This window comes from Rhipicephalus microplus, unplaced genomic scaffold, assembly GCF_043290135.1.
Source record: "Rhipicephalus microplus isolate Deutch F79 unplaced genomic scaffold, USDA_Rmic scaffold_24, whole genome shotgun sequence".
NCBI classification, from domain to species: Eukaryota; Metazoa; Arthropoda; class Arachnida; order Ixodida; family Ixodidae; genus Rhipicephalus; species Rhipicephalus microplus.
Genome location: NW_027464597.1, coordinates 6,006,649 through 6,031,209, shown reverse-complemented (window position 1 = coordinate 6,031,209; position 24,561 = coordinate 6,006,649). Strand labels below are relative to the sequence as shown.

Genomic DNA, 24,561 nt, shown 5'->3' with positions numbered 1-24,561 from the left:
AACTTTGACACAAAGTGACAAGTTCCGCAACGGTGGCAGGATTACGGGCCAGGAGCAGCTGATATGCACCGTCATTTATCCCTTTGAGGATGTGTTGAATCTTCTCCGACTCGGGCATGGTGGTGTTCACACGGTTGCAAAGACCAATAATGTCTTCGATGTAGCTGGTGAAAGATTCCGTTGGCTTTTGTGCGCGAGTCCGCAAGCGTTGTTCGGCTCTGGACTTGCGGACTGTGGGTCGGCCAAAAACGTCAGCAAACAAGGTTTTGAAGATAGACCACGTCGTGATATCGTTTTTGTGGTTGTTATACCACATTTCGGCCACGTCAGTGAGGTAAAAGATGACGTAAGTCAATTTGTCCGCGTCATCCCACTTGTTGTTTGCGCTCACCAGTTCATAGTTATCGAACCAGTCTTCCACATCGGTCTCATCAGCTCCGCTAAAGACCTTGGGCTCTCGCAAATGAAGAACGCCGGGGTTGCTGGGGGATGGAGTGGAAGCGCCAGGTTGCGCGTTGTTGGTAGCCATGATGGGAGGTAGCGTTCGGTTGCGCAGCTCTAGGTTCAGGCGACGGCGAATGGCAGCACCCAGGTTCAGGCGACGGGGAATGTCAGCACCTTCCACCAATTGAAAAAGGGTTTATTGACGACTGTTGCGACGGTGGTCCTACGAAGAAACACGATCGTGCAAGAGCAACGGTCAAGCAGATGCCGGCGATGATCAGCACGAGCCGAGCGAGCGAAGCCCAGCACCCAGTACCCAAGCGGTGGCGATGTTGCTTGCCAACGACGCTCTTTCTTCTTCACAATATATATAGTTTTCACACTCGTCGCTTGGCTTGTAGATGGCGCTGACTGTCACTCGTACTTCTAAATTCACATATAAACCCAAAAAAGTGAATCGATGGAAGGCCGCTCTGGTAGCTCAGTAGATAGAGCATCGAACGCGTTATTCGAAGTAGGTTCGATTCCTGCTCACGGCTGGTTATTTTTTCATCCACATTTCTTTCTTTTATTTACATTCCATTGGTTTCAATAACTTCCCCTGTACATTCCTTGGCATTAGTGTCTCTTAGATCACATTAATATTGTGTTAAAACACGGAAAAACGAGCCCTTAGGTATACACTTCTTTCCCTTATTTCATTAAACGAGGGTCTCGTACTGGCAGACTTGGTGTCTTTAAGTTGTATACGAGGGACTATTAATCAGCTGCCCACTTATAATAAGTTCACGTGCTACGTGACGCCAAACATGCGCATAAAAGAGTGTTTTCATACTCGTCGCTTGGCTTATAGATGGCGCTGACTGTCACTCCTACTTCTAAATTCACATATAAACCTAAAGAAGTGGACGGAGGGAAGGCCGCTGTGGTAGCTCAGTGGTTAGAGCATCGAACGCGTTATTCGAAGGTCGTAGGTTCGATTCCTGCTCACGGCTGGTTATTTTTTCATCCACTTTTCTTTCTTCTTATTTACATTTCATTGGATCTAATACCTTCCCCTGTACATTCCTTGGCATTACTGTCTGTTAGATCTAATTAATAATGTGTTAAAACACGGAAAAACGAGCCCTTAGGTATACACTTCTTTCCCTTATATATATATATATATATATATATATATATATATATATATATATATATATATATATATATATATATATTGTTACACGCAAGAAGTACACGAAAAGGTTGAAAAAACAGGCGAGCCTGGATGGTTCGCGTTTACTTCCACAAGGGGTCTCGAGACAGCACACCCCACGTCGTCTTCCTTCTTCACCTTTTGTCTGAATGTTCATTCGCGCTGTATGCGCCGTGCATTGCAACCGCTCGTGACATTTCCCCGTTGGCAGACGAAGCCCGCCGGGCGAGTCACTCAGTGGTTCGTGCATTGCATAGCTTCATGCGAGCGACGTGCGCCACTTCTGTTTTAGCCGAGCGCCGTCCAGTGCTTGTGAGCCGTGCTATGCGGTAGTTGACCTCACTGAGGCGTTCGAGGATAACGTAGGGCCCGACATAGTGAGCGAGAAATTTCTGGTACAGGCCACGTTTCCGTAAAGGCGTCCAGAGCCACACCTGATCTCCAGGATTGAAGTGAACATGTCGGTGACGGTCGTCATAGCGGATCTTTGACCGGTCTTGCGAGGTGACGGTGCGTAGCCGAGCGAGGCGTCGCGCTTCTTCTGCTCTACAGAGAATCTCGTTGATCGGCTCACTGTGATGAGCAGAGTAGGGAAGCATAGTGTCAAGATTATAGCGTGGTGGACGAGCATAAAGGAGAAAGAAAGGTGAGTAACCAGTGGTCTCATGTCTTGCGGTGTTGAAAGCATAGGTGATGAAAGGCAAAATTGTGTCCCAGTTTTTGTGCGCGGAGTCGATGTACATGGACAGCATGTTGGCAAGCGTTCGGTTCGTGCGTTCCACTAGACCATTAGTCTGTGGATGGTATGGAGTGGAATGGCGGAAGCTTGATGAGCACAGACGAAGGGTCTCTTCGACAACATCCGCGGTAAATTGCCGCCCACGGTCGCTGATTACGATGCGAGGAGGTCCGTGTCTGAGGATAACTTGAAACAGCAAGAAGATGGAAACGTCTTTTGCTGTGGCCGACGGCAGTGCTGCCGTCTCACAATAACGGGTTAAGTGGTCTACGCAAACGATGACCCAACGATTGCCGTCTGTGGATCGCGGAAAAGGGCCCAGAAGATCTATACCAACTTGCTCAAAGGGGGTGCTAGGAGGCGAAACAGGCTGAAGGCGACCAGACGGCGCGTCAGTTGGTCGCTTGTAACGCTGACATTGGGTGCAGCTGGCGACGTACCGTTCGGTATCATTGCGCATCCGGGGCCAATAAAAGCGTTCCTGAGCACGGTAGAGTGTTCTTGTGCATCCAAGATGTCCGGAAGTTGGTTCGTCGTGCATGGCAGATAATACGTGACTGCGAAGGCTCTTGGGGACAACCAAAAGGTAGCGCGCACCGGTAGCCGAGAAGTTCGTCTTATATAGGGCGCCGTCACGTAAGCGAAAACGATTGTCTGCAGCGGACTCCCGCGCGGCCGCGAATAGCGGCTGTAAGCTGTCGTCTTTCCTCTGCTCTGATATGAAGGTATCCATATCCGGAAATCCCGTGGACACAAAAGCGATGTATTCATCAAAGTTGTCCGCGTCACATTCAGTCGTTGGGAGTGGCAGGCGAGAGAGACAATCAGCATCAGCGTGTCGCCGGCCGCTCTTGTAGGAAACAACGAAATCATACTCCTGCAGACGGAGCGCCCAGCGTGCTAGTCGACCAGAGGGATCCCGAAGATTCACAAGCCAGCATAGAGAGTGATGATCCGTGACGACAGTAAAGGGGCGCCCGTAGAGATACGATCGAAACCGTTGCACAGCGAAGACGACCGCCAGACACTCTTGTTCGGTGACAGTGTAGTTGCGCTCGGGGCGACTCAATGAGCGGCTAGCGTACGATATCACATGCTCGCTGTCGCCGACACGCTGAACTAGTACGGCGCCAATGCCAACACCACTAGCATCGGTATGAACTTCTGTCGGTGATGACGGATTGAAGTGGCGAAGAATAGGCTGGGACGTCAACAGTAGCTTTAGCTGCCGAAACGATGAGTCGCATTCCGAGCTCCACTCGAAAGGAACACCTTTTTGGAGAAGGCATGTGAGCGGATGAGCTATGTCAGCAAATTTGGGAATGAAACGGCGAAAGTAGGAGCATAACCCTAAAAAACTTCGTAGCTGCTTCACAGAGCGAGGTGCCTCGAATGCCTCCACAGCTGTTGTCTTTTGTGGATCTGGTCGTATACCTTCTTTGTCGATCAGGTGTCCCAGCACAAGTGTCTGTCGTTCACCAAAATGGCACTTTTTAGAATTAAGCACAAGGCCGGCCTTCCTCAAGCAGTTCAGTACCAAGTCCAGGCGCTCGTTATGCTCACGAAATGTTCGGCCGAAGATCACAACGTCGTCTAGGTAGCACATACAAACTTCCCACTTCAAACCGCGAAGTATAGTGTCCATGAACCTTTCAAACGTTGCGGGGGCGTTACAAAGCCCGAAAGGCATCACGTTGAATTCAAATAGTCCATCGGGCGTTACAAAAGCGGTCTTCTCTCTGTCATCCGGGTGCATAGGGATTTGCCAGTAACCTGATCGTAAATCCACAGAAGAGAAGTAAGAAGCCGCAAAGAGGCAATCGATGGCGTCGTCAATTCGTGGGAGTGGGTATACGTCTTTCCTAGTAACGGCATTTAGGCGACGGTAATCGACACAGAATCGCCACGTGCCGTCTTTCTTCTTCACCAGTATCACTGGAGCTGCCCAAGGGCTAGACGATTCCCGAATTACTCCTTTACCCATCATTTCTTCGACTTGAGCGCTGATGATCTTTCGCTCCGCAGAGGACACACGATATGGTTTTTGACGAATCGGTTCAGCGGATCCTGTGTTGATGCGATGGCGAGTACGGGATGCAGGAATCGATGTGGGGCCGTCGTGCTGTGCAAAGTCGAATATTGAAGAGTGTTTCGAGAGCAGGGCCATCAAAACACGACGTTCATGGTCACTGAGCGATGTAGCTACCATTCCGAGCATGTGTTCGTTTGCGGTGTGCGAGACACTGGTTTGTGCTGTATCCGGTAGTTCTGTAAGCACTGCCATAGGTATAAATGACTCTCCCTGAAACGTAGCAAGTTTTAGGCCTTGAGACAGCACTACGGCTTCAGTGGAGCAATTTAGCGTCCATAGCCCTGCGCATCCATCGGTAACTGAAACCATACAATACGGAACCAACACATTTTTCTTAAGACAGTTTCTATGGACCGGTTCCACCGCAACATCGAACGAAGTACTAACAGAAGACGAACAAACAACAGGAACGCGCATCGCGGATAAAGCGGGCACAACAGTGTCTTCAGAAACACAAAACACACTCTTTTGCTGGGATGATTCTTCTAAGAGCGCAGAGGACACACTTCCGCAAATACTGAGTTCTCCTGTTCGGCAGTCAACATTGGCGCCACACAATTTCAAAAAGTCAATGCCGAGAATTACATCGTGTGTGGAACGCGGAAGCACGGTAAACTCAGTGTTAAAGGTTTGACCACCCAAGGAGACATCCACGTTACACACACCAACCGGGTATAATGAGTCCCCACTCACTCCACGAAAGCTTGTGCTGTGGTCCCAATGAAACATAACCTTGCGTCCCAGCAGATTTTTGAACACCACACTCATGACAGAAACAGTTGCTCCCGTGTCGACTAAAGCCATGGTAGAAACGCCATCAATAAGTACATTAACCTTATTCTTCAGCATGAAGATAGGTGGAGGTATCCGAGTCGGCAGCAAAGATTTTCCAGCGACCTCACCTCCATCGGCCGCGCTGGCTAGTTTCCCGGCGGTGGTGACGCGAAGCGGCGTCGAGGAGATGATGACGTCACACGCCGTCTGGGAGATGGAGATCGAGACGCTCGGAAAGCTGGTGGTGGTGTCAGAGTACGTTCGGAGGCAGGAGAGCGGTAACGGTTTCGATACCTTTCTTGTTCTCCAGAATAGCTGTCCAGAGGGAAGTGACGGCTTCCTTCTTCTCGGAAGTAGCCTTCAAAAGTGGTGTTTCCTGGCCTATTAGTGTCCATTGCACGACCACCGTGTTGCATAAACGATCCCGACTGTCCATTGCTGAATGCCCGACGTCGGTTACAATACCTAGCTATGTGGCCAGGCGTGCCACAGTTGTAACACACGGGCAGAGGGCGAACTTCCGGACGCTGATTGAAATATTCCACAGCGGCCACAGGCTGAGAGTAACTCATCCCCTCCCCTTGGATGTCGTAGGCAGTGCTGGGTCTTCGTGGGCGAACGTCGCGTGGATGCTGATCAAAACGCCGATCAATCGAGTCGTAATGGCGTTGTTCGGTCTGGCCATAATGCGGGTCGTGTCGGTAGCTGTTACAATCCGCAGCATTCACCGAATGCTGCCAAGTAGCCGGAGGAGATGCGCAGACGGCGTCTCGGAAAGCGACGGAGGCGCAACGCGGCACCGCATAACGCGTTTGTTCTTCGTGCCGCAGGAGCTCCTCACGGACAATCTGCCGAATGGTAGCTGAGAGGTCTGTCTGCGGACTCGCGTCAACGCTGGCCACAGTCGTGACATTGGCTAGCCGTCCAAACTTCGGCGTGATTCGGCGAGTTTTCAGCGCCTCGAATGTGCGGCAGTGCCGAATCACGTCTGATACGGTGTTCAGGTTGTCTTTTCCAATGAGGAAGTTATAGACGTCTTCCGCAATACCTTTTAAAAGGTGTCCCACTTTATCTTCCTCGGTCATTCGAGAGTCGATGGTCTTACACAGCTTGAGAACTTCTTCAATATATGTCGTGCAAGTCTCGCCGATCACCTGAGCTCTCTGAGCTAAAGCTGTTTCCGCTCGTTTCTTCTTAGTGTCCGAGTCGCTAAAGCACTTCTTCATTTCTTCAATAAGACTGCTCCATGTAGTAAGCGTGTCGGCGTGGTTTTCATACCAAACCAGGGCCGTGTCCGTCAAATAAAAAACGACATGCCTGAGCTGGCTGGCCGGGTTCCAGTTGTTGCATTGGCTTACCCTTTCGTAATGGGTCAGCCATTCATCGAAGTCTTCCCCTGGCTTTGCTGAGAACGGCCGTGGCTCTCGGTAATGCTGATACAGCGGTGGTCTTGCCGAGGCATTGCTGAGGGGGTCATTTTGCTCCAGAGACATGTCGGGGCGCGATGGCGAAAGTCCGGCAAGGCGACGGCTTCTACGAAGTTCTGGTGCTGACGGCTCCGTCGTAGGTCGTGGGAGGTACCCAGCACAGCTCCACCAAATGTTACACGCAAGAAGTACACGAAAAGGTTGAAAAAACAGGCGAGCCTGGATGGTTCGCGTTTACTTCCACAAGGGGTCTCGAGACAGCACACCCCACGTCGTCTTCCTTCTTCACCTTTTGTCTGAATGTCCATTCGCGCTGTATGCGCCGTGCATTGCAACCGCTCGTGACAATATATATATATATATATATATATATATATATATATATATATAGCGTGTAGCACAGCCACTCGTTTTCTTGCGGCATGTTTGAAAACAGAAAAATAAGGTAAGACTATGCATTGCTGCGCACGGGGTGTGTATATATACGTACGTGTGTGAGTGTGTGTGTGTGTGTGTGTGTGTGTGGGTGTATGCGCGTGTGTATGCGCGTGTGTGTGACGTTATGATGTCTGCGAGACGTGGCATGGCTCATACTGATGCTGATGACCTCAGATGGATGGCGCTCACCCACAGAGAGGGATGGGCCAAGTACCGGGCGGTAGGATACTTAAGTGAAATTAAAAGTCAACATGAAAAATTATGTTTAGAGATTAAACTGCCAATACACAAAAATGCTTGCTGAGCAAGCGGTCAAACCATCTCTTGTTCCTGACAGACATAGCTACGAATTATAAACTAAGGATCTGAAAAGGTTAGGGTTGACTACCACGGTAAGTTTTTAGTTGCATTGATGTAATCAAACACAGTGGAGCATATATCCATGTGGCAGTAACCAAACGAAGTGCCGCCAAGTGATAAAAGTACTTGTACATTTACTTGAATTCCTTACTTCTGTAGTGGGGCTTCTAAAAATCTTTTCCTCTGATAAGAGAAACGACGACAGATTAAAAAGAAATGTTCAGTTGTTGCAATATTGTTGCAAAAGCTGCACAGCGGTGATGCCCTGAGTCGAGCTTTGTTATGGTAATAATTTAGTTATGGAACTACAGCGCAATCTGGTATAAGTGAATTCTAACTGGCAAGATACACACCGCTGTTTATTCCAGCAATACCTTAAATGCTCGAAATCTTTTTCATTTATCAAAGTTACCCATTCCCCAATACAAAAGCATTTCGGAACCTTAGCGCTGACACGTAAGCCGTATCTGGCAAAACTGGGTTGGTGGCCCACTCAGGAATACTGTTGCTAAAGAGTCCGCCATTTCGTTCAAATATAATCCGTGGTGACCTGGTGCCCATAGCAAATGCAGCTTTTTTTACGTCTTTTGGTATTAAATGACGAAACGTATTCATCAGCTCTACACTTGCTGCCACGGAAAGTGCATTACATAGTGATAATGAAACTGCTGATAATTTGCTTGAGGGAATTTTGCGTAGGGCAAGAACAATAACCAATAAATCTGCAATGAATACAGGGGTATAATATGGGAGTTGCATCGAAAAAAACCAGCCCACCCTAGCCTTTTTTTTTTTTGGACACAGATGTATGTATCGCAATAATATTGCTTATCTGCAGGTGAACTATATAATCTTCTAACCGATGTGCCAATTGTTTTGCGTTATGAGAAAATATATCATCAAATTGTATGCTAAGCATTGACTATTTGTCGTCTATTAGGCCAACGTTTATATTACACTCAGTTTCTGATTTGATTGATATGTGGGGTTTAACGTCCTAAAACCACTATATGAATATGAGAGACGCCGTAGTGGAGGGCTCCGGAAGTTTCCACCACCTGGGGTTCTTTAACGTGCACCCAAATCTGAGCACACGGGCCTACAACCTTTCCGCCTTCATGAGAAATGCAGCCACCGCCGCCGGGATTTGAACCCGCGACCTGCGGGTCAGCAGCCGAGTACCTTAGCCACTAGACCACCACAGCGGGGCTTACATTCAGTTTCTGTAGCATCGCTTGTGCAAATATGATTTGCGGGGTGTGTAGTCGCGACCAACTTGTTTCGAAGAATAAAGTTGGTTCTTGAATCAAAACGTAAAATAGGCGTCTTTGGTAAGATCTGTATATTTTTAAGAATGCTTGCACAGTAAAAATTTCAAACCTATTTAGCAGAGAAGGTACGCGAGCTTCCATATACAACATGTTGTTTGCATCAAACTTTGGGAGACCCAGACACAAACGCAACGCTTCTCTTTCGAGCGATATTATAGGTCTCATTTTATAAGTTGCACTGCCAGAAAGCAATACAAATCCGCAATTTCATGATAGTGTGCTCATAAAGATTATATATCATTATTAGCGCATCTTTTCTTAAACCGTAGCCACCCCATGGCGCGTTTTGCCTTGAAGTACATACACACCATCCAGTTTGATGTATCATAAGATGCCCAAATATACCCATGTTTATTCCATTCTGATTTCTTTCTTCATGGCTTCTATATATATATATATATATATATATATATATATATATATATATATATATATATATATATATATATTTGAAAATCAGCGAATGGCTCACGATGCATTATTAAGGCAATACGTGAAGCTATACCACTGTTGCAAAAGTGATTTCTAAAGAGATGGACATTAAAAGAAGCACTCGTCGCTCAGTTCACATGATTCGACGTGTGGCGTGATTATACGTGCCTCCCACGCACGGAACGCGTTAACGACACTTCTTCTGCTACATGACATTCATCTAGTGTTTTCGTTACTCTGAAAAAGTTTCAAGCAGCATTGCGGCTGTGTGGCAGTACACCTGCTTGCCATGCGGATGGTCTGAATTTCATTCTCATGTGGTTAGCTGTTTTTTTTTTTTTACAGTGAAAGCTGTTATGAGATCACAACTCAGGTCACATGCAGTTGTCTGCCGCCACCGGTGTCTGTAACCACATTGCCCGAAATACAAAAGAAACCTAGCACCAAAGACACAATGGGGCTCAAAACCCGGACCGTTGAGAGCCAGCTCAGTATTCTTTCACTGAGCTACGCTACGCTGTTGCTTGTGACTTGTTGGCAAACTTGCCTTAGGCAGGCGCAATGTTTTATAAAGCGACTTATAAAGCATTTTAAAACAGTGAAAGAACAACCAGTTGTCGCACAATGCGAATAGCTTAACAAGTCGGCCATCCAATGCTTCAACCCATTACAACAGCTTGTTCTTGTTCCTCTATTAACTGGGGCGCCCCCTTCACCCATAATTTCTCATCGTCGTCAGCCACGTTATAAACAATTGGCCCTAAATCCCTTGGAGGTATTTAGCAGATACCACGCTTCTCAGAAGAATGACAAAAAATAGCATAGCTAACGCGGACCTACTACCAAAATTTTTTTATTATTAGTGCCCTAGTGGGCATTAAGCAAGTGGGCTTGCTGTAGTCACCAAATGAGTGTTTATAAAAGGCTCTGAAAGGCCGCTCTTCTAGCTTCCGCTGTGACTGTGCAGCGCCTACTGCGCAGGCCTGGCGTTTTTGTTTTTTTAAACAAGGAAACAACAGAGTTTTTAGGCCACGAATATCACTGACTATTCGTTCACAACCAACCAAGCTTACATCGACACAAAAATTTGGTTGTAAGCAGCTGCTTAATGTTAATGCGTTATTATGTGGCTGTAACCAGAACTTCGAGGAAATGCTACTGCGTATGGAGGGAGAGGCAAGTTTAGCCGAAGTGTGGTGTGCATGCAAAAGCGCCCACTCGTGCGCCAAGTTGGTTGAATGGCATTTGCAGTCACAAGAAAACGATAGGTGAACTTCCGATTATTTGTAATAGATGGGCACTGTAGACAAAAGATAAAACACTGCTATAATAAAGCTAAGGCATTTCTAGAGAGCAGCAAAGACAATCTAAACAGCCATGTCTCAGTCAGTCCTCCCAATTTTTATTATACGGTAGAAACTTTACACGACTCATCAAGCGTAAAATATCTCTTCTCAGCGACTTTTACAGCGAAAGCTGTTATGAGATCAGAACGCTTGTCGCGTGTGCCGTAATTGTCCGCCTCCACAGCCGGTGTCCGGAACCACTATCGCGCAAAGCTAAAAAAAAGAATTAGGTAAATAAAAAACACAAAGGACACAACGGGACTCAAACTCGGGTCCTCTGCGTGCCAGCACCTCATTCTCCAACTGAGCTACGTCGGTCCTAAAAACTTCGTGGCAAACTGACCCTAGGCAGCCTTCATATCGGGAAAGAAATCGCATTAATGGGTGCAATGAAGAATTTACAGCAGTAAAGGTACAACCAGGCGTCAAAGATAATAATTGCGTAACGGAGGAGGTCGTCGAATGATACAGCACATACAATAGCGCTAGGCATGATTCTTCATCGTCATCAGCCACACCATCAAAAAATTGCACGAAATTACTAGCAAGCGTGTACTATAGGTATGACGCTTCACTGATGAATGCCATAGTGAAGACCTGCACAAACGTTTTGTGATTTATGGTATAGTGTGTATCCTGCAAGTGTGCTTGTAACAGTTACCCAAACAGTATTTAGAAAATGCTGTGAAAGGCCGCTCTTCCAGCTTTTGCTGCGACTATGCTGCGTGTTCCGCGCTAGCCTGGCGGTTTTTCGACTCATAGAAGTGACTTTCGAGAAGTGCCCATTTTGGCCCAAAACGTTGTGTGACGTGAAATACGTAATTATACGTCATGACATCAATTAGACGCTTCGTTGTTCGAAGGGCCCGTTCTCTGCAGGCATCAAGAGACGGCTCGTAAACCTTGTTGCGCTCTCAGAGCTCACTTTGCATTCAGAGAAACCACAGCACGGAAACCGCTTCCATCCCTAAAGTAACCGTAATCCTTTCATCAAGCGTTTTGTTGTGTTAAGCGAGTTCTCATCCAAAAAGATTAGCTCTTAGCCTTACTTTGTAGATTATAATTTGTGGCTCTCGCACTGATTGCCTCGCGCTTGAGGGGAAACTTTTTGTTTGAGATGCGAAGCATCTTTGGCTAACCCGTATAACTGTGTCCCATCTGTTCGCACCAACTCCCTTACCGCCGGTGTTGGATCGGGGCGAAGTAGGTCAAGTCACAGCTGCGTCTTGACGTCACTCTCTCTCACCCGCAGCAGCTGCCGGCTCCTCCGCCCGCTCGCAACACCCTTCTCGCTCGCTTCACCGTCTCCACCGCCCGCAACGCTAGACCGCACGTCCAGCGGAAACACTAGGCAGATTTAGTTGCGCGTCCACAGCAGCCATACGGATGCGCCCTGCCATTTCAAATGGCTAGAAGGCTGCGTACGGCTGCTGCGGACGCGTGACTAAATCTGTCCGCTCTTTCAACTCGTTGATCTGTGTAGTGAAGCTGGCAGAAAACCCAACCTTCCTCCCGTGTATTTTCGTTTCAAACAAACGTTAACTCGAGTAAACGCTACACCAAGTTTCACTTCAAACCGTTCTTCAAGCACCCGCGTCGACGCCCGTTTTAACCGCCGCAGCTTCGTATCTCAACTGGGTTCTCTTCGGAGAGGTGGTGCAATTTTTATGTTTTGCAGAGTTCTACCGCTGATGTCAGGGACAACTGGATGGTTCTCACTTCTATGAAGGTAGAAAAATGCTATACAGCAGCTACCACTTGGTTGAGTGAAAGGCGGTTGCCCCGTACGGCGTTGTCATCACCGCGACCACCATTCACTCAACCAAGTCCATGTCCTGGAAGTTTTTATGCGACCCCCTCTAAAGAACGTTTAAACACCACAGCCACTCACAGACATTCGACAACGGGTGCAGGATGACTCACGTTCGTATACACCACCGTGACAACCGCGGACTTCTTCGTGCGAGACTCAGTCCCGGTTGTGACCGACGCCTTTACGCCACAAACGCCATCCGCTCCACCATTGGCCGATGACGGTATTTCTTCATCGGTGTTTTTCTCTCTAGACGCGATCCTGTCGCTCATGTCTGCGAGAAACAACATAGGATCATTACTTCAAAAGGAGCAGACAAGGAGATTGGGTGAATTGGTGATGTTTCTTGATAAAAATATAAAACAGCGCTTAGACAAAGCACGAAGGCGGGAAGTTGTACACGCAGTGCTGTGTCTTATCTTTCCTGGGTCTTGTGTCTAAGCGCTGATTCATGTTTTTATCATGGACCAAAACTAAAATCGCCGACGATCACGATACTTCTTAATGCGAACTGTGAGTGCAGCCTCTAATAAGGGCATCGCCAGCCGTATATGAAGTTTTGGCTATAGGCACAGTTAAGAAATTTTAAAATTCATTACGTATTGTCACAGAAACTACTAGTGCTGAAATGATTTGCACAGCACTTGGTGCATTGCGGGCGTAGCGAATAGAGTGAAACGCCGACAGCGCGTTACGACAAGCAAAGCCAGCCGTAGGGCAGGCGCCAGCCCTGCATACGTGCGCCCATCGGAGGGGCCAGCACGCGTGTCAGAGGAAGAAGGCAACGTTGGAGGCCAGTGGCTCGTGATGTCGACAGCCTCTGCGTTCTCTCTCTTTCGTTTGTGTTTGCTCTATCGGTTATGCCGAAGCCAGCCAACCTTGACGCTACTAAGCTCACGAACGGGTGCCTAAGAGATCAGCTCCAAGTAGTATTATGATCCTGATGCATTTACTTGTTTATTTCGCAACACTGTAGGCATGAATACCCTGTAGTGTTGTAGAGTTACAGCGAAAGGATTCGAGAAGGGGAGTTATACAAAAAGAAGAACAGTGCAGAAATACTTGGTAACACCGGCACCACAAGCAATACGACAGTGTCGCTCGTACTATTTCTAAAAGAGGAATGAAAAACAGCTCTAAGAGTTTACAACAACACTCGCAAAATAAGTATTACACCACTGTCAAATATTCAATATAGATACGACAAACGCTACTCAAGGAATTCATCAGAACTGTCTGCCTCGTAAACGAACTCAGGTACACTGTTCGAAATCGAAGAAAAAAAAACTCTGAATGCCTTCGTTTTGGCAAAAAGCGTGCTTTAGACTGTGAGTGTTGCGCGAAGTTCACTGTAGTGGTAGTTAAACATGAATTTGCCCTTATGAACTCGAATGCGGAAGCCGAACTTTGTAGTCTAGTGCACTGATATATACACCGCCGCCCGAAAGCTTTAAACACTCTACGCAGTTTTGAATTGCCTCCGAGATCTGCCCATCTGACCAAGCGACGATGTCGCGTGATGACGTCCTCGTTTGGCCTCATGATGGCGTCAAAATCTGTGGGGACCTGTGATATCACAATAACGTCATGAGGCAACGTTATCAACTACTGAATTATTCCATAGCTGGGGTTGATGCTGACGCCATTGATAGTTATTTTTCTCGTTTTTTTAAGTATTACTTCAACAGTAGTAATCACGCTGAATTCATGAAACCAGGGCACCATTCTCGCAAATGTCGGAGTTCCATCATGCATTTCTCGTTGGTTTTTTGATGCGGAAAGTGTAACAGTTCAGTTTTGGTCGCGGGTTCGATTCCGGCTATGGAGGTCCCATTTCAGTGGACGCGAAATTCCAAAGGCCCGTATACTGTGCGCATTACGCGCACGTTAAAGAACACGAAACGGTGGAAATTTCTAGCGTCCTCCACTACATCTCTCACAATTATATAGTGGTTCTGGGAGGTTAGACCCGACTTAATATTAGTATCTTTTTCGAACTAGAATACAATCGAATGGCTGAACCAAATATCGCATCTAGCTCATGTTATTATGAATTCCAAAAGATGAAAAGAAAGAAAAAATAATGCCCGGCAAGACACCTGCTAAGGAAAACTGCATCAGAAGTGCACTCAGAAGTGTTCCTGTAGTGTAATATCATCTGGGCATCTCAGGCCTCAAATGCTAACTACTAATTAATTGGTACTAGGAAACAGTGCGCTTGCTAGACGCAGGGGAGTGAACAGAGCGTATCCTATGCTAGCGCTGCTCCTTGCAACTCTCGAGAGTCTCGGCGCGCTCGTGTAATTGTTGCTAAAATCTCCTAATATAGAGAGAGTACCGATACTTTCCTTCATATCCTCTCTAAAGTGCCCTACTTTCCTCTACCAAGTGCCCATACCTTTTTTATATCCTCTCCCAACCTCCCCGCCGCGGTGGTCTAGTGGCTAAGGTACTCGGCTGCTGACCCGCTGGTCGCGGGTTCGATTCCCGGCTGCGGCGGCTGCATTTCTGATGGAGGCGGAAATGTTGTAGGCCCGTGTACTCAGATTTGGGTGCACGTTAAAGAACCCCAAGTGGTCAAAATTTCCGGAGCCCTCCACTACGTTGTCTCTCATAATCAAATGGTGGTTTTGGGGCATTAAACCCCACAAATTAATCAATCAATTCTCTCCCAACCGGCCACCGTGAGGGCGCTGGCCTTATCACCTGTTTCGCGTCACTGGACTATGAAGAATGCAATACCACGCTGATAACACGCGTGATGCTCATGGCGGCCCGAGAGAACGGTGCGTGGTGGCTTGGTTAAAATAATGACGGCACTTTTCTAAGAATATCCAGGGAGTTTATTTGTCGCTACCTTGTAAAACTAGAGGGGCCTTACTGCGATCAAGTTCGACCAATTCCCCCATTCCTTATGTACAACTGTGCTCACGCCTACGCTAGCATTTTTCGACTGATAACACGAGTAACGAAACGCTGTCATGGTGACCCGCAATTCATTGATAAATTGATATGTGGGGTTTTACGTCCTAAAACCATCGTATGGTTATGAAAGACGTCTTAGTGGAGGGGTTTGGAAATTTCGACCACCTGGGGTTCTTTAACATGCACCGAAATCTGAGCACACTGGCCTACAGCATTTTTGCCTCCACGAAAAATGCAGCCGTCATTCGATCACGCTGATTGATTTATTGATATGTGGGGTTGAACGTCCCAAAACCACCATATGAGTATTAGAGACGCCGTAGTGGAGGGCTCCAGAAATTTCGACCACCTGGGATTCTTTAACGTGCGCTCAAGATGAGCACATGGGGCTACAGCATTTCCGCTTCCATCGGAATTGCAGCCGGGATTCGATCCCGCGGCCTGCGGGTCAGCAGCCCAGTACCTTAGCCACTAGGCCGCCGCGGCGGGCCTGTGACCCGCAATTCCCTTTTTTGTTGTTGTTCATGGCTCTCGAAAACACAGTTAGCATACTAGCACCTAATCAGAGTTAAATGTGAACTCACGTGACGCACAGTGCAAAAGGCGTGGGCGGACTCTGTCCATCGCGCCTAACAGAGGTGATTGGCAACATTCATCAAACGGCGACTCAGGCATCTCAGCCGGGGAGCTACGAGTATGTTTTGGGTAACGATTTAGAGTACTATACACTGTACTATGGGAGAGCATAAAGGGCCTTATACCCCTGTCACGCGTCAACTTAAGTGCACTTCGAGCGAGTACACTTAGCCGAGAGTGTCATTTGCGCGCTGTCACACACGCAACTTTAGTGTCACTGGCTGCAAAGTACACTTGCCGGAAAGTGCGTTTTCCAAGCTCACTTCACTGCGACCAAGTGTGTAGCTTTCGTACCAGTGGCTTGCACAGAAATACACTGTTGTATAGAGCGGCGCTCTTGCTATTTTTAAACTATTGTTTTCGTTATAAAGATTTCGCTATGTACTAAAACAAGCCATAATTGAACAAACATTCTCGCTGCTCTCATCATCGGGCAGTTTGCGGCCACGTCCGCAACTGGGATGCGGCGCACATGCTGTGAAATGGCCGCGTCCGCCGCGTTTTTTTTTTTTACTTCAAGGCACACTTTCACATGTGGAGGCGAGTCGTTTTCTAGTCGTTTACGATGGCGTGTGCCACTGGTGCTACTTCCACGAAGACAACGTGGTCCGACGATGAGACACGGGCGCAAAAGTAACAAATATATATTGTCACGGGGTCGTGACGTGGCCAAAGACAGGAGACTTCGTGTTGGGGTTTAACTATTTATTTGGGCGAACCTGTGCCCGGTAAGCGGAAAGTCCAATTACAGCAGCAGTCTTGCACAGATAGCAGTCTCGGACTGATAGCGGCGAACGGAGCGTCGGCCTTCGATCAACAACTGACAAGCGGTGAAGCGCGTCGGCATTTATATTCTTGCCGCCGAATGTTCTAGAATTATCGCTGGCGGTGGCGTAGGTTCCAGAACAATCTGTACCGTTCGCACAGTGGGCGTGACCTTATCAAAATGATCTACTACAGTCCGGAACCTTCTCGAAAACTGCAGGCGCGGTTTGCGCTGAGAATCGTGTGGTAATTTGGGACGATAACAAAAACTTGGGAAATGGAACGTGGCATTGCCCCCCTCTGAAAAAGGCATCGTCCCGATGCTTTAACTAAAGATGAAAGTACAACAATAATGCAAGAAAGTACAATGAACAAATTACAATACAACAATAATACAAAAAGCACTGTTTCAGTTTGTTAACGCGCATGAAACGGCTTGAGGCGCGCGACATGGATGACTTCAGGTCGCGATCGGCGTCGTTGAGAGTTCGTGATGCCGTCGGGGACAACCTCGTAATCAAGTGGGCCGAGACGTCGAACCACCCTGTACGGTCCGAAGTACCGTCGCAGAAGCTTTTCACTTAGTCCACGTCGGCGTATCGGCGTCCACACCCAAACACGTTCACCGGGCTGGTATTCCACGAAGCGTCGTCGAAGATTGTAACGGTGGCTGTCGGTCGTATGTTGATTCTTGATACGGAGACGCGCAAGTTGTTGGGCTTCTTAGGCGCGTTGAAGGTACTCGCTCACGTCGAGGTTTTCTTCGTCGGTGACGTTGGGTAACATGGCATCGAGCGTCGTTGCCGGGCTCCTTCCGTAGACCAATTTGTATGGAGATATCTGCGTCGTCTCCTGCATTGTCGTGTTGTATGCGAAGGTCGCATAAGGAAGAATGGCGTTCCACGTCTTGTGTTCGACATCGACGTACATTGACAGCATGTCGGCGATCGTCTTGTTAGGCCGCTCGGTGAGGCCGTTGGTCTGTGGGTGGTACGCTGTCGTCCGGTGGTGGTTTGTTTCGCTGTATGCCAAGATCGCTTGAATTAAGTCGGCAGTGAATGCCGTTCCTCTGTCGGTGATAAGGGCCTCCGGGGCGCCGTGACGTAGGACGATATTTTGGACGAAGAACTTAGCTACCTCGCATGCACGGCCTTTTGGCAGGGCTTTTGTCTCGGCGTAACGGGTGAGGTAGTCGGTAGCTACCACGATCCACTTGTTTCCGAAAGTCGACGTCGGGAACGGCCCTTGTAGGTCCATAACGAGTGACGTCGGTAGTAAGACGTGGCCAGTAGTACCTTTCTTGTATCCTCGCGAGCGTGCGAGAAACACCGAGGTGCCCTGCCGTCGGATCGTCGTGCAGGGCCTGCAGGAGTTCTGGTCGCAGAGCTCAAGGCACCACAAGAAGGTACTTAGCTCGAAGTGGTGAAAAAGTTTTTCTTCTGAAGAAGACCGTTTCGTAGAAATAACGACGCAAGTGCGCGCTTGAATACCTTCGGGACTTCGGTGGTCCTGCCTTCGAGGTATTCTATTAGGGCCTTAAGTTCCGGGTCAGCCCGCTGTCGTTCAGCGAAGTCGTCGGTAGTTATCGTTCCCAAGAAGTAGTCGTCATCTGGGTCGTCGGGTAGCGGCTGGTCGACAGGCGCACGAAAGAGACAGTCGGCATCGGAGTGTTTTTTGCCGGACTTGTAAATGACAGTAATGTAATATTCTTGACGTCTCAGGCTCCATCGTGCGAGGTGACCTGAAGGGTCCTTCAAGGTGGCTAGCCAACACAAGGCGTGGTGGTCGCTAACAACTTTTAAGGGCCTGCCGTAGAGGTAGGGGCGCAATTTCGACGTAGCCCAGATGATGGCGAGGCACTCCTTTTCTGTTGTGGAATAATTTGCTTCTGCTTTCGATAGCGATCGGCTGGCGTAACTAATAACCCTTTCAAGTCCGTCAGCACTCTGCACAAGAACGGCGCCAAGACCTACGCTGCTTGAGTCAGTATGTATTTCTGTCTCGGCGAATTCGTCGAAATGGGCAAGTAATGAAGGCATCTGGAGGCGATGTTCGAGTTCCTGGAAAGCGTGTTCCTGGGGCGTTTCCCACTTGAACTCCACGTCGGCCTTGGTAAGTTTAGTGAGAGGATCGGCGATGCGGGCGAAGTTTTTCACGAACCGCCTAAAATAGGCACACAGACCCAGAAATCGGCGCATGGCCTCCTTGTCAGTGGGCGGCGGGAAGTCGGCGATGGCGGCTGTTTTCCGTGGATTGGGACGAACTCCAGACTTGCTGATAACTTGCCCCAGAAACAAGAGTTCCTCATACCCGAATCTACACTTTTCTGGCTTCAGTGTGAGTCCGGACGTCTTGATGGCTTGAAGTACAGCTTCAAGGCGCCGAAGATGCTCGTCGAAACTCGTGAAAAACACCACGACGTTTAAGTACACAAGGCAAGTCTGCCACTACAATCCTGCCAGTACTGCATCCATAACGCTTTGAAAAGTTGCAGGTGCTGAGCAAAGACTGAAGGGCATGAACTTAAACTCGAAGAGGCCGTCCGGTGTTATATACGCCGTCTTCTCTCGGTCTTTTTCGTCGACCTCTATTTGACAATAGCCAGTCTTGAGGTTCATTGACAAAAAGTACTTGGCGTTATGGAGCCGATCAAGTGCATCGTCTATTCGTAGGAGAGGATACACGTCCTTTCTTGTGATTTTGTTCAGGCGGCGATAATCGACGCAGAAACGTAGGGTCCCATCCTTTTTCTTCACTAACACCACGGGGGATGCCCATGGACTCTTAGACGGCTGGATAATGTCATCCCGCAGCATTTCATCAACTCGTCTCTTCATGGCCTCACGTTCTCGTGTCGAAACCCTGTACGGACTCTGACGGAGTGGTCTGGCATTTTCTTCGGTTATGATTTGATGTTGCGTGAATGGGGTCTGCCGAATTTTCGATGACGACGATAAGCAATCTTCGTATTGCAGAAACAGGGCCTTGAGCTGTTCTTGCTTATCGTTCGGAAGTCTGGGATTGACGTCAAAAGCTATGGGAGGGGCTTGGTTCTTCTGAGCAGGTTCCGCAGAATCGGCGAGGGCGAAAGCACTGGTGGCTTCGACAATTTCTGCGATGTATGCGACCGTTGTTCCTTTGTTCACATGTTTATACTCATCGCTGAAATTCGTGAGCATAACCGTTGCTTTGCCTCCCCGAAGCTCTGCAATTCCTCTTGCGACGCAAATATTTCGGGTGACCAACAGATGCTGACTGCCTTCAACGACGCCTTTCAAGTCAGGTGATTTAGGAGCGCCGACTGAAATAATGACGCTTGAGCGAGGCGAAATGGTGACTTGTTCTTCCAGCACATTCAAGGCATGGTGTCCTGACGGCTTGCGTGGCGGTAGTGCTTCTTCTGTGGATAACGTTATCGACTGTTTTTAGGTTGATGACAGCACCATGGAGGCATAAGAACTCCATGCCAAGGATGACATCTCTCGAGCAACGCTGTAGGACTAGGAAGTCTGTAGGATAAATACGGTCGTTAATGGTGAATCTCGCTGTGCAGATTCCTGCAGGCGTTACGAGATGACCTCCGGCTGTGCGGATTTCAGGGTCTTTCCAAGCTGTCTTAACTTTCTTTAACTTTGCGGCAAACGACCCACTGATGACAGAATAGTCGGCTCCAGTATCGACGAGAGCGGTCACACTGTGGCCGTCGATAAGAACGTCGAGGTCGCTAGTTCGCCGTCTCGCATTACAGTTAGGGCATGGCGTCGGGTCACGGCTGCGTCGGCTTGTTCTGCTGCTTCCATGTTGCGTCCTCAGGCCACCTTCGGTAAGGGAGCTTTCGCCGTCAGGGCTTTGCCTGGTTGGCGTTGTGTCCGGAAAGCTCCGTCGCGGCGTCGTCGTCGTCGGAGGATCTTCGGTAGTTCGTCGCACAGCAACCGCACCTCCACCGGTTGCTGCCCTTAGTTTCCCGGATACGGGCTAGGAGACCGGCCCCGCGTTGGACCGGAGTCCTGCCGGGGGTGCGGTAACATGCGGCGGATGGGCGACGGCGAACGCGAAGGACTTCGTGGTGTCCATTGAGTTCCTGTCAGGTAGTCGGCGATGTCACGTGGCCGTTCCCCTGGCTGCTGACGTGGTGCATCGTCGGCGAAGCCACGCAGTCCCATCGGTCGGTACTGGCAACGGCGGTAAGTGTGCCCGGCCTCACCACAGTGGTAGCACAGTGGGCGGTGGCCAGGGGTGCGCCAAACGTCGGTTTTCCTCGGCGCACTGCGCTGGCGAACGTTAGGGTGTCGGTAGGGGTGGTGGCGGCGGTGGTGTCTGGCGACGGAAGTGCGATGGGGTGGCGTTTTGGCGTGCGCGTGGAGGAGGGGCGTAGCGGCGTGCGGCAGCAGCATAGCTCATGACTTGCAGCTTCGGCTCTTGAGGCTGAGGAACGCCCAGCGACTGCTGGATCTCCTGGCGTACGACATACGCGATGAATTGCACGTGAGGCTGCGCTGAAGGAAGTAATTTTTGCAGCTCCTCTTGCACGATCGCTCGGATCATCTCACGCAAGTCAGTGGTTCCGAGCGCTTGAATGTCGGCGTAGCTTGTAGACGAGAAGCTACGGTTATATTGCCGCGTGCGCATCTCGAGCGTCTTCTCTATCGTAGATGCTTCGGAAATGAATTCGGCGACCATCTTAGGCGGGTTTCTGATCAGCCCGGCGAAGAGTTCCAGCTTTACTCCTCGCATAAGTAGACGCACCTTCTTCTCCTCGGACATGTCGGAGTCAGCGTGGTGGAAGAGTTCACTCATATCTTCCGTGAATATCGCCACGTTTTCATTTGGCATCTGCATGCTGGTTTCGAGGAGAGCTGCGGCCTTCTCCTTGCGCACCACACTTGCGAAAGTGGTGAGGAACCTGGCGCGAAAGGCATCCCACGTTGTGAGGCTTCGCTCTTGATTCTCGAACCAGGTCTGAGCAGCATCTTCCAAGGCGAAATACACATGCCGTAGCTTGTCTTCGTCTGTCCAGTCATTGAAGACGGCGACGCGGTTGAACCTTTCGATACAGCTTTCTGCGTCTTCCAGTGGCGAACCGCGGAAATTTAGCGGCTCTTTCGGTTGCCGGAGCAGGAGTGGTGCAGGCAGAACCGGCGTTGACATGGTCGCCGTGGTCGACGTCAACGTCTTGGTTTTCCGAGCCTTGTCCAGTAAAACCCCGTGTATACTCCGGTGGCAGACGTTGTTGCCTGCGGCTAACTCGCTGCTGGCGTCGGTGCCTTCACGGCGTGGGCTGGGTTCACGGCTTGACGGAGGCGTCCGGTACATGGAAGAAACAGCACCTCCACCAGATGTCACGGGGTCGTGACGTGGCCGCAGACAGGAGACTTCGTGTTGGGATTTAACTATTTATTTGGGCGAACCTGTGCCCGGTAAACGGAAAGTCCAATTACAGCAGCATACTTGCACAGAGAGCAGTCTCGGACTGATAACGGCGAATGGAGCGTCGGCTTTCGATCAACAACTGACAAGCGGCGAAGCGCGTCGGCATTTACACTCTTGCCGTCGAATGTTCTAGCATTATCGCTGGCGGTGGTGTAGGTTCCAGAACAATCTGTACTGTTCGCACAGTGGGCGTGATCTTACGGAAGTGATCTACTACAGTCCGGAAGCTTCTCGAAAACTGCAGGTGCGGTTTGCGCTGAGAATCGTATAGTGTTTTGGGACGATAACAAAAACTTGGAAAATGGAACGTGGCAATATTGCGCTTCGAACCCAACGATTGTCACAGTCATCCCTTCCCAAAGTACACTTCACTTTCTCGTGTAGCAGCAAACGGCCAAAATGACACTTCGTGAGCGTAAATACACTCGCTCAAAGTGCACTTAAGTTGCACGTGTGACAGGAGTATTACACTCGATGCAGCGCTGTTATGAAAAATAGCGCTGTGAACAAGTTCCCGGCAAGAATATTCACACGTTCGCCAGTGCAATACTTGTTCTACTCGGGATAAATCCTGAGTGGGCTTCATCACGTCCGAATGAAACGACGCCACTGTAAGAACCACTGTCGATGAACCCAAAGTGTGGGGAGTGCCAAGGCACACATCATTCGTCCCGGCAATTCATGTGGCGCAAGTTTCTCGAATAAACGTTTTTCTCAGAGTATGCATCCAGTATAGAATTGCTGTTGACCTTGACAAACGACAAGGCTGTTTTTTCGCAAGAAGCATGAGTCCTTATTTTAAAGCCTTTGTTATTTCATTTAAGTGCATCTTTAGGGCGGGACTTTACCACAACAAGTATTGTCCAGCCGTCTATAACCAGGGGAGGATGGGCTTAAGGGTGTTAAGCAAAATGCCCCCATCTCCTTGAAGGGATTCGTGAGGAAATGGGAAGGCATTTTTTGTGCCGACAGAGGCTACCATTGCCGTCAGACATTCGTATTCACAGAGTTCAGCCATCGCCTTGAGAGGCGCTCAGCCAGCGAGTTGTCCAGAGTGAAGAGCGAGCGTTCTCGGTTCGGCGTTGGTGTTGTTTCACAGCGGCATGTTGAACACACATTTCCCGGTGTTCTTGAGAGGCGCCTAGCCAGCGAATGGTCGAGAGTGAGGCGTGAGTGGACGTTAGAGTGGGGCGCAGGAAGAAGAGAGTGAACAGTGAGAAAGGGAGCAGCTAAGATTCGCAGTTACCCTCTCCTACCCTCTCTCACACCACGTGCTCCATTTGCTAGGGGCGAGGTCAAGCTCGCGTGCTCGCAGCAGTTGCTATTCGAGAAGGAGCGAGAGCGTAGAGATAACACCTGCCAGCATGCGGAAAACGCCGCGAACAACGTTGGGCGTCTGATATATAGCCAGGCTCACGGTGCAAAAATACTTTAAGTGAGTGAACTCCGGTATTATCCACTGACCGATAATGTCCTGCTTCGCAAGGAGCCCGAGCGATGGCGCTACGAGCTTCGGAAAGCGACATTACGCATTCATCTAACGCGACTCGAAGGGGAAAGGTAGGCTCTGCCTTTTAACAGCGAAGGTGCTCTTAGACGAGCCTTTCATGTCCGGGGGCCGCCACAGTTCATGGACGGGTATGTGCCACCAAACTTAGGTAAATCCCACATCAGAAACGTGCCACTACGCCCACTATTCGCTACTATGACAATTCACCAGTATGCCCGCAACTGCCCTAGGCACTCCTCCCACGTCATTCATCTCACTTCATCGGAATCCCATTTCATTGAACCAGCTGATATAGTTGGCGAAGACTAAGCCACTAGCTTACCAGTTTCATCATTTTCTGCCAAGCAGAGTTACCAGACTTTTTCTTCTCAGTCAATCGTATTAACCCTTCATCACAGTACCCTTCAGGCCCAATATTCTGGAAGCAGCCCTCCTGCTGTCACGTTCAATGCACAAATCATTCAATGTTTCCATCAGAATTATAGAGTGAGAAAAAGCAAGGTGCGCCCCACTCACCTGCAGATTCCTCGACGTTGGATGGTAGGTTCAGTCCTGTATGCACGTTGATGCCGATGGTCGAAAGAAAGCGGCTTCGCGTCGGGCAGAGAAGCAGAAGAACGGTGAGCAGACGTTGCCCCTTCAGCGTTACTTCGCGGTGTTCTTAAAAAACAAACGAACAAAAACGGCAAGTTCTCCCGTATCATGCGCATGCGCCACGGTGATCCATCTGGACTGTGACGCTACTGCCAGCCACACGGAAATGCCGGTCCTTTGTCTCCGGTGGCTTGCGTTTCTGGATTCGAGTGACATCAGCGTTTCGATAACGGTCACGATCTCGAGGATATCACGAGTTCGTCGGTTGCAAAACTATCGCCCGCGAAATCACGCCCACCTTCGGCAA

At 49.2% G+C, this 24,561-nt stretch overlaps 1 protein-coding gene across 1 annotated transcript in view; it reads right to left on the bottom strand.

Annotated features, from left to right (window-relative positions):
• LOC142786447 (uncharacterized) overlaps positions 1-24,350 on the bottom strand; it is a 37,979-nt gene extending 13,629 nt beyond the window's left edge. The window contains exons 1-2 of the mRNA XM_075884139.1: positions 24,177-24,350; positions 12,505-12,668 (exon numbers count right to left, since the gene is read on the bottom strand). Of these exons, the coding sequence (XP_075740254.1) occupies positions 12,505-12,666 (162 nt within the window). The 5' untranslated portion in view covers positions 12,667-12,668; positions 24,177-24,350. The remainder of the gene's footprint in view (positions 1-12,504; positions 12,669-24,176) is intronic.
• Positions 24,351-24,561: the final 211 nt, after the last annotated feature.